The sequence below is a fragment of the Suncus etruscus genome, chromosome 11, assembly GCF_024139225.1.
Source record: "Suncus etruscus isolate mSunEtr1 chromosome 11, mSunEtr1.pri.cur, whole genome shotgun sequence".
Classification (NCBI taxonomy): domain Eukaryota; kingdom Metazoa; phylum Chordata; class Mammalia; order Eulipotyphla; family Soricidae; genus Suncus; species Suncus etruscus.
The window spans coordinates 12,932,775-12,942,438 of record NC_064858.1 but is presented as its reverse complement, the minus strand read 5'-3'; the positions used below and the strand labels follow the sequence as shown (position 1 = coordinate 12,942,438).

Below are 9,664 nucleotides of genomic sequence, written 5' to 3'. Positions count from 1 at the left end.
TAAATAAAGATAATTTAACAAAAAAAGAATCCGCATGAAAAAAAGGAGCAGGAAATTCTTTAGTAATGAGAACAGAATTCTTTCATTACCCAACTTGGATAAATTTATAACTTTTTTATAGTTAGAAATTACCTTATATTGGGGTGAGGTTTTTTGTACTTGTTATTTGAGGGCCACATGCAATAGTGCTGGAGCCCTTACACTGTTGAGCTATCTCTCCTGCCCAAGACAACCTATTGTTTTTTTCTGGCAGTGCTGGGAACTAAATCCAAACTCATACAAAAGGCATGATATCTACCACTAAGGCATATCCGGGGCTCACTGTTGGTTTTAATGTGGAATGTAAAGAGTATCTGCTTTGTTCAAGAAGACCTACTTCTGTCTGGATTTATTTCTCTTTTTAGAAATGAGTGGTGGATTGGCCCCAAGTAAAAGCACCGTGTATGTTTCCAACTTACCCTTTTCCCTGACCAACAATGACTTATACCGGGTAAGTGAGTTAACTTAAGCAGGGGGTTTCCCCTGACAAAGTTCTTAATAAGTACATAATTACTTAAGTGTTTCATCAGTATCAAAAAATTCTATTGCAATCACCTGTTGGGGCAAAATTAGACACTTGTTTTTGGTTGGTAGTCTTAAAATAGTAATTGAGGGGCCGGAAGAGAGCACAGCTGTAGATCATTTGCCTTGCATGCAGAAGGACCGTGGTTCGAATCCCAGCATCCCATAGGGTCCCCCGAGCCTGCCAGGGGCGACTTCTGAGCCAGGAATAGCCCCTGAGCGCCGCCAGGTGTGATCCAAAAACCAAAAACCAAAAAAAAAAAAAAAAAAAAAAGAAAAAATTAGTAATTGAATGAAAGTAGTAATGATAGTCCAAAGCATAGATAGTAGTAGTGCAAGGTTTCTATGATTCTCTGATGTATTTATTTATGCCAGGGATATAGCATCTGTCCAATGAGTAGTCTTCTATATACCAAATGAAGAAGTTTTTTTGCTCCCCTCTTTTGTTTGTTTGGGGCCCACACCCAGCAGTGCATGGGTTACTCCTGGCTCTACACTCAGGAATCACTCCTGGCAGGGCGCAGGGAACATATGGAATTTCTGAGACAGAATTCGGGTCAGCTGCATATAAGGTACATGCCCTACCTGCTGTACTTTCCCTCCAGTCTCTATAGGCATACTTTTATCAGGAGTAAGCCCTGAGTACCAAAAAATTTAAAAGAAAGAAATGTGAGGCAGTTTCTATCGTCATCAATACCAAGAATATAATTTTAGTCATTTAAATAAAAATAAATTGTAGGGCCTTTCTTGTAGACTATAAGCTAATATTTTTCATCATGTATAATAAAAATGCATATATCTATATATTTGTATAAAAATGTACATAATCTGAACTTTAACATATTACTAAAAATTAAATAAAAATTATTTGGTCTTTCGTTTCAGATATTTTCCAAATATGGCAAAGTGGTAAAGTAAGTACTCACATCAAATTTCGAAACTTTTTTTTTTTTTTTTTTTTTGGTTTTTGGGCCACACCCTGTGACGCTCAGGGGTTACTTCTGGCTATGCGCTCAGAAGTTGCTCCTGGCTTCTTGGGGGACCATACGGGATGCCGGGGGATCGAACCGCGGTCCGTCCTAGGCTAGCGCAGGCAAGGCAGGCACCTTACCTCCAGCGCTACCGCCCGGCCCCTCGAAACTTTATTTAAAAGTTTGTCAAGGAGCCAGATAAAAGTTTGTCTGAGAAATAGCTCAGTTACAGACCATATACCTCACATATGTGTGGTCCCTGGGTTTGTTTCTGAAGCAACCAAAAAATAAAAATTTTATCGAATTTATCTTCTACAATATATATTTCTAATTCTAAAGTAACCACTCCCCCAATGCTGCGTAGGGGGCCCCCGGAGCCATTACTCCAAAACTTCTTGACCCACCTCAGAATCCATCAGGACTATCCCAATAGTGCTCAAGGATAAAGTCCAGGGTCTTACATGTTAGTCCTATACTCTTAGCACTTGAGCTATCTCCTTGACTCTCTCCATTATGTTTTCAATGCAAGTCTGCTTACCTCTGTATAAAATAGACATTTGGGGCCCGGAGAGATAGCACAGCAGCGTTTGCCTTGCAAGCAGCCGATCCAGGACCAAAGGTAGTTGGTTCGAATCCTGGTGTCCCATATGGTCTCCCGTGCCTGGCAGGAGCTATTTCTGAGCAGACAGCCAGGAGTAACCCCTGAGCAACGCCGGGTGTGGCCCAAAAAACCAAAAAAAAAAAAAAAAAAAATAGACATTTAACATAATAAAGAAATACTGTCCTTAGGAGTTGAAAAGATAATACAGGAGATAAGCACTTGTCTCCCATGCAGCCACCTGGTTTAATCATTGGCACTACATTACATTGCCAGACATCACTCATGAGCATTGAGCTGAAGTAGACCTGAGCACTAACAGGTAGGACTCAAACCCTCCCATTATTTTTCTTCCATCACATCATCATTTACAAAGTTGTTCGTAATAGAGTAGTTTCAGACATAGAATGTCCCAACATTAATACTACCACCAGCACCCACTTCCCTCTACCAATGTTCCCAGGTTCCCTCCACCCTCCTATATTGTCCCCATGGCATACCTATATAGCAAATTTATTTAATATTACAAGGAAAACGGAGATGGAATTATCAAAATAAATCAACTTGTGATGATTGATTGCTATGTTTTTTTACCTTTATTAATCTAGCAGGAGGCTCAATTTAGATCATTAGTGAATGCTCTACTCTGTGACATATTGGGAAGTTAGTTTCTCCAGAAGAAGCTCGATTAATGTTTCCGTAAAACTGATTTTTAGGCTATGAATTCCCTAAGATATTGTCTATTAATAAAGGTCTTTATCATTCTTTTAAATCTTTTTTGTTTTTGTTTGTTTTTGTTTTTTTTTTTTTTTGTTTTTGTTTTTTTTTGGGGGGGGGGGGTTTTGGGCCACACCCGGTGTTGCTCAGGGGTTACTCCTGGCTGTCTGCTCAGAAGTAGCTCCTGGCAGGCACGGGGGACCATATGGGACACACCGGGATTCCAACCAACCACCTTTGGTCCTGGATCGGCTGCTTGCAAGGCAAACACTGCTGTGCTATCTCTTTGGGCCCTCAAATCTTTTTTTGTTTTGTTTTTGTTTTTGTTTTGGGGTCACACCCGGCGGTGCTCAGGGGTTACGCCTTTGGTCCTGGATTGGCTGCTTGCAAGGCAAACGCCACTGTGCTATCTCTCTGGGCCCTGTTTTGTTTTTGTTTTTTTGTTTTTGGGTCACACTCAGCAGTGCTCAGGGGTTACTCCTGGCTCTATGCTCAGAAATCGCTCCTAGCAGGCTCGGGGGACCAAATGGGATGCCGAGATTTGAACCACTGTCCTTCTGCATCTAAGGCAAATGCCTTACCACTGTGCTATCTCTCCTGCCCATTCTTTCAAATCTTAATTATAGTCTGGATATCTGGATAGACTGTTCTTCATGAGGTATTCTTTTTTTTTTTTTTTTTTTTTTTTTTTTTTTTGGTTTTTGGTTTTTGGGCCACATCCGGCGATACTCAGGGGTTACTCCTGGCTATCTGCTCAGAAATCGCCCCTTTTTGTCTAAAAGAATACCTGTTGGTGAGGCAAGGGATTTGATAAAGAAAATAAATGATACCAGCACTAATTCCAATGTTTTAATAATTTCTTCATCTTTCAATATTTGATTTGTGAGATAGTCACTGCTAAGCTGTATACTCTATTTCCATTCTTGATATCTTGTGACTTTAAATGAATAACCCGTGTGTCTTATTCTGTGACTTTTTTCAATCCTTTGTAGACACTTGAGTTTTCAAGTATGTATTAATACATTTTATTTATTACTGACTCTTTGCTTATTAACTGTTTATTTCCTTAAGGGTTACTATAATGAAAGATAAAGATACCAGGAAGAGTAAAGGGGTTGCATTTATTTTGTTTTTGGATAAAGACTCCGCACAAAACTGTACCAGAGCCGTAAACAACAAACAGGTAAGTCATTTATTTCAAAAGGTTTTTCGGGGCCGGGCGGTGGCGCTGGAGGTAAGGTGCCTGCCTTACCTGCGCTAGCCTAGGAGACGGACCGCGGTTCGATCCCCCGGCGTCCCATATGGTCCCCCAAGCCAGGAGCGACTTCTGAGCGCATAGCCAGGAGTAACCCCTGAGCGTTACCGGGTGTGGCCCAAAAACCAAAAAAAAAAAAAAAAAAAAAGGTTTTTCAACTGTGTTCATCCAGGCTAGCAAATGTGAGATTGTAGTGAATAATCTGAGACTTATCAATAGATTCTGAGCATTTTAAACTAATAAAATAAGAAAAAAATTAAAATTGCATCAGCTTCCAAAAGCTTTGATAGGATCTAAGTATTGAGAATTTGTTCTACAGAATTTGTCACACCTAAGTACTTGTTACAATTCTATGAAAATTGAGAGGAAATAAGATCAAGTAGCTGTAGTTTTGTTTGTTTGTTTGTTTTTTGGTGTCAGTGCAGTAATATCCTGTTTTTATATTTTTGCTTGATTCAGTTATTTGGGAGAGTGATAAAAGCAAGCATTGCTATTGACAATGGAAGAGCAGCTGAGTTTATCCGAAGACGAAACTACTTTGATAAATCTAAGTGTTATGAATGTGGGGTGAGTATACCTAAAAACTTAAGTTTTCTAGTTTCTTTCAAGATATTTTTTGCGTTGGTGGCTTAATTGTGCTCTCCAACACTTTAGGCTGGCTAACGCTTTGTTATTACTATCATTTTACTTTGTCTCTCTTGATTTATCTTTATTACTCAATTGAATTTTGTTTGTTTGTTTGTTTTGTTTTTGGGTCACACCCTGCAGCGCTCAGGGGTTACTCTTGGCTCTACACTTAGAAATCACTCCTGGCAGGCTCAGCCTGCAAAGGGTGATTTTTTTTTTTTTTTTTTTTTTTGAATTTTGGGTCACATCCAGCAGCAGGGTTACTCCTGGCTCTATGCTCAGAAATAGCTCCTGGCAGGCTCAGGGGACCATATGGGATGCTGGGATTTGAACCACCGTCCCTGTGCATGCAAGGCAAATGCCTTATCTCCATGCTATCTCTCAGGCCCCTCAATTGAAATTTTAGTATATAAAGATAACCTTGATAATATAGAATAGTATTTTCTCCAGTTTCTAAAATACTTTATTTTTTTTTTTCTGGTTTTTGGGCCACACCCAGTGACGCTCAGGGGTTACTCCTGCCTATGCGTTCAGAAGTCATCCTGGCTTGGGGGACCATATGGGACGCTGGGGGATCGAACCGCGGTCTGTCCTAGGCTAGCACTTGCACCACCACGCTGGCTCCTCTAAAATATTTTAAATAGGTTAAAAAGCAATCTGAGGGGCCAGAGAGATAGCATGGAGGTAAGGTGTTTGCCTTTCATGCAGGAGGTCATCAGTTCGAATCCCAGTGTCCCATATGGTCCCCCGTGCCTGCCAGGAGCAATTTCTGAGCCTGGAGCAAGGAATAACCCCTGAGCACTGCCGGGTGTGACCCAAAAACCAAAAAAAAAAAAAAAAAAAAAAAGCAATCTGAGTATTCATTATTATCTTGAAAGATATCAGTGATCTGTGAATTTTTGTTACTAGGTTAGTGCTTATTTCTATACTGTTTTGTTAGTGTTTTGTTATTACACCTTCGTAACGTTATCATTTGAATCATCTTCTTTGGAATATCTTGGAGGTTTTTGGAGGGAGTTCTCAATTTTTTCAATTTTCAGACTATACCTGGTGGTGCACAGATTCTTCTAGGTCAGTGCTAGGGCAAGGGTTAGTCCCAGCAGTTCAGTGGAACCATGGGATACTGGAAATTGAATCCCAGGCCCCTATATACAAACATGAATTCCTATCCTTTGATTTGTCTCCTTAGCCCTGCTGTGTCTTTAAAGTAGTGAGGTTTTTAAATATTATCTTCAAAGTCCTGTGGCCACTTTATCCTTACTATACATATCATTTGTGACAGATTCTCAATACTCACTATAGGATTATGGCTATTGAGTACCATAGCCTCTTGGACAGCATAGATATAGTCAATATATGAAAGGAGAAAAAAATGATAGGAAATGTAAAAAAGACTAACTATGCTTCTTATCAAAATTATATATTTAAAATAGTCCATTTTGAAAAGTTCTATCTCCTGAAACCTGAGATATAAAATATTATATTTTAGTGAAACTATCAAAATACTTCCTTATTGTTAAAGTTGCTCAATGAGAATTATAATGCCATAATTTTTTGCTAAATATGAAAATAATGGTTTTCACTTCATTTTTTATCTTTTTTTTTTTTTTTTTTTTTTTGGTTTTTGGGTCACATCGGCAGCACTCAGGGATTATTCCTGGCTCTATGCTCAGAAATCGCCCCTGGCAGGCACAGGGGACCATATGGGATGCTGGGACTCGAACTACCATCCTTCAGCATGAAAGGCAAATGCCTTACCTCCATGCTATCTCTCCGGCCCCGATAATAATGTTCTTTTTTTTTTTTTTTTTCTAAAATTTTTTAGCCTTAAGATACCAGGCAGGTTTCTTCAATATCATATATATGTGTGTGAGTGTGAGTGTGTGTGTGTGTGTGTGTGTGTATAAAATTGTTCTTTTCCTTTCAAGGAAAGTGGACACTTAAGTTATGCCTGCCCCAAAAATATGCTTGGAGAACGTGAACCTCCAAAGAAGAAAGAGAAAAAGAAAAAGAAGAAAATTCCTGAACCAGAAGAGGAAATGTATGTAGATTTACTCTTTATTAAATGTATTAACTGTTAATGAAGTCTTTCACTACTGGTTGAGTGCATTGGGATTTCTTTGTTCTACTAATTTAGTGATGAAGTAGAAGAGAGTGAAGATGAAGGTGAGGATCCTGCTCTTGACAGCCTCAGTCAGGCCATAGCTTTCCAGGTACAAAATATTTCTCTTTTTTCGTGGGGAGCATATCCGGTGGCACTCGGGTTACTCCTGACACTACACTCAGAAACTACTCCTGGCTTGGGGGACCAAATGGGATGCCTGGGATCGAGCCCAGGTTGGCTGGGTACAAGGCAAACATCCCTAAATATTATTTTCAAAAAACACCATGCCAATGCTGGAAGATAGTACAGTGGTTAGGGTGCATGCTTCATATATGTCCAGCCCAGGTTTGATTCCATGCACTCGTGGTCTCCCAAGCATTGCTGCCTTCAGCCTAGAGAGCCCCCGCAACCCCGGGATGGCCAGGGTATCCCCAGTATCACAGAGCCCTACCAGCATCATATCCATAGACCCTTCCATTAGACTACTGACCTATTTGGCCAAGAATCACGTGTCTCCTAAGCTTCCTGAGAACTACTTAGAAGTCCTAAAAATTTTAATTAAAATAAATGTTTTAAATAAAGAATAAAGCACCATCCTGTAATTAATAGTTTTATTTTTCTTGCTTATACACCTTAACTGCCATCTTTCCTCCTTCACCTCCTAAACTTTAGAAGGTAGACTATTTTATTTTGTTTTGTTTTGTTTTGAGACCATACCCAGCTGTGCTTAGCTCCCGGCTCTGTGTTTAAGGATCAGTCCTGGGAGGATTAGACCACCATATGTGGTAGTAGGGATTGAACCCAGGTCAGCTTCATGCAAGTGTTCTACCCACTCTTACTATCACTCTAACCCCAGAGATAGACTATTTGTTTTGTTTTGTTTTTTGTTTTGGGATCACACCTAGCAGCACTCAGCGGTTACTCCTGGTTCTATGCTCAGAAATCGCTCCTGGCATGCTTGGGAGACCATATGGAATGCCGGGATTCGAACCTCCATCCTTCTGCATGAAAGGCAAATAAATGCCTTACCTTCATGCTATCTCTCTGGCCCCAAGATAGACTATTTCTATAAAGCTAATAGAGCTATGTGAAATATGTTACCATTAATTCTTCTAAATCCCATACACATTCAGTATCTTAATCTTTACATTTAGAATTACTGATTAAAAAAAGAAAAAAATAGAATTACTGATTAAAGTGAGTTTACCCAAAAGAGAAGATTTTATTGAATCAACGTTTTAAAAAGTTTGCGCTGGGAAATAACTCAAAGCACTGGAGGGTGCTCATGGTTACCGTAAGTTTGATTTCTGGCACCACATATTCCCCATTAGGTCTCCATAACCATATGATTTGAGCAATGCATTTTTAGGCCTATAAAGCCACATTAAGTTTCACTGTGGCCCAGAGTCTTGAGTACCACTGGTGAGCCTTACTTTTGAGAAATGAAACTTAAAAGAAACTTGACTGGGGCTGGAGTGATAGTACAGCGGGTATGGTGTTTGCCTTGCATACAACTGACCCAGGTTCTATCCCCAGGACCCCAGATGGTCTCCCAAGCTCACCAAAAGTAGCCTGTGACTACCACCAGGTGTGGCCCCCCCCAAAAAAAAAATAGAAACAAGTGCAAAATGAAGAATGTTTGTATACCCTACTACAAGTATATAAGTACTTTAGTCATAAATATATATTAAATAATTTATAGACATAAGAAAGAAGACATTTTAGATATTACATAATTTTATAGTTATTTTGATTTCATGTAAATAAATTATAAATGCACTTATAAAGCATTTTCCTTTTAGTTAACTTACAATTTATGATATTTTACATATCCCTAAGAGTAGATTTTATCTTATATGCCTGTTGATTAATAAAAATGCCTTAGAATAATTTTGGATAATATTGTGAAGAGAGTACCTTGGGGTGCTGGACAGTGTGGGGATATGTTGCATATGTTATTTTTAATTAATGCAACATTAATAATACTAAATTTCTTGTTTTTTTATTTTATTTTCTGAATCATATTACAGCAAGCCAAAGTTGAAGAAGAGCAAAATAAATGGAAACCCGGTTCGGCAGGTCCCTCAACATCAGATGATTCAAGGCGCCCAAGAATAAAGAAAAGCACATATTTCAGTGATGAGGAAGAACTTAGTGATTAAAATTATATTTATTAAATATCATTTATTTTTTAATATTACAGTTTCAGTTTATTTATACTAACAATTATTACTTTCAGTGTTTAAGCATAAAATAATTAATACCAAAATTTTTGCCTTTTAAGAGCTCATTGAAATTGGAAATAATTGGGCCGGGCGGTGGCGCTAAAGGTAAGGTGCCTGCCTTGCCTGCGCTAACCTTGGACGGACCGCGGTTCGATCCCCCGGTGTCCCATATGGTCCCCCAAGCCAGGAGCAAACTTCTGAGCACATAGCCAGGAGTAACCCCTGAGCGTTACCGGGTGTGGCCCAAAAACCAAAAAAAAAAAAAAAAAAAAAAAAAAAAAGAAATTGGAAATAATTCTATGGGCCGCAGAGATAGCACAGCAGTAAGGCATTTGCCTTGTATGCAGAAGGAAGGTGGTTTGAATCCCGGCATCCCGAGCCTCCCAGGAGTGATTTCTGAGCATGGAGCCAGGAGTAACCCCTGAGCGCTGCCGGGTGTGACCCAAAAACCAAAAGAAAAGAAAAAAAAGAATTCTAAAATACCATGTTTCTATCTTAGAAAATCATAAAATCAATATATTTTAACAACTATTAACCTTGAAAAACATACATTAGAATAAAATAGAAGATACTATCATAGAAATTCTTTTTTTTTTTGTTTTTGGG

General features: G+C 39.0%; 1 protein-coding gene across 2 annotated transcripts; it reads left to right on the top strand.

Moving 5' to 3' along the window:
• The first annotated feature begins 400 nt into the window (after nt 1-400).
• ZCRB1 (zinc finger CCHC-type and RNA binding motif containing 1) lies at nt 401-9,030 on the top strand. Of its 2 annotated transcripts, XM_049783851.1 has the most exons (7): nt 407-490; nt 1,447-1,475; nt 3,919-4,030; nt 4,562-4,669; nt 6,658-6,770; nt 6,867-6,942; nt 8,864-9,030. In XM_049783851.1, exons 1-7 carry the CDS (start codon nt 407-409, stop codon nt 8,993-8,995), a joined length of 654 nt encoding a protein of 217 aa, XP_049639808.1. In that variant the 3' UTR covers nt 8,996-9,030. The 2 variants fall into 2 exon arrangements, with proteins under 2 accessions (XP_049639809.1, XP_049639808.1); XM_049783852.1 differs by lacking the exon at nt 1,447-1,475 and having other exon boundaries at nt 401-490.
• The last annotated feature ends 634 nt before the right edge of the window (nt 9,031-9,664 follow it).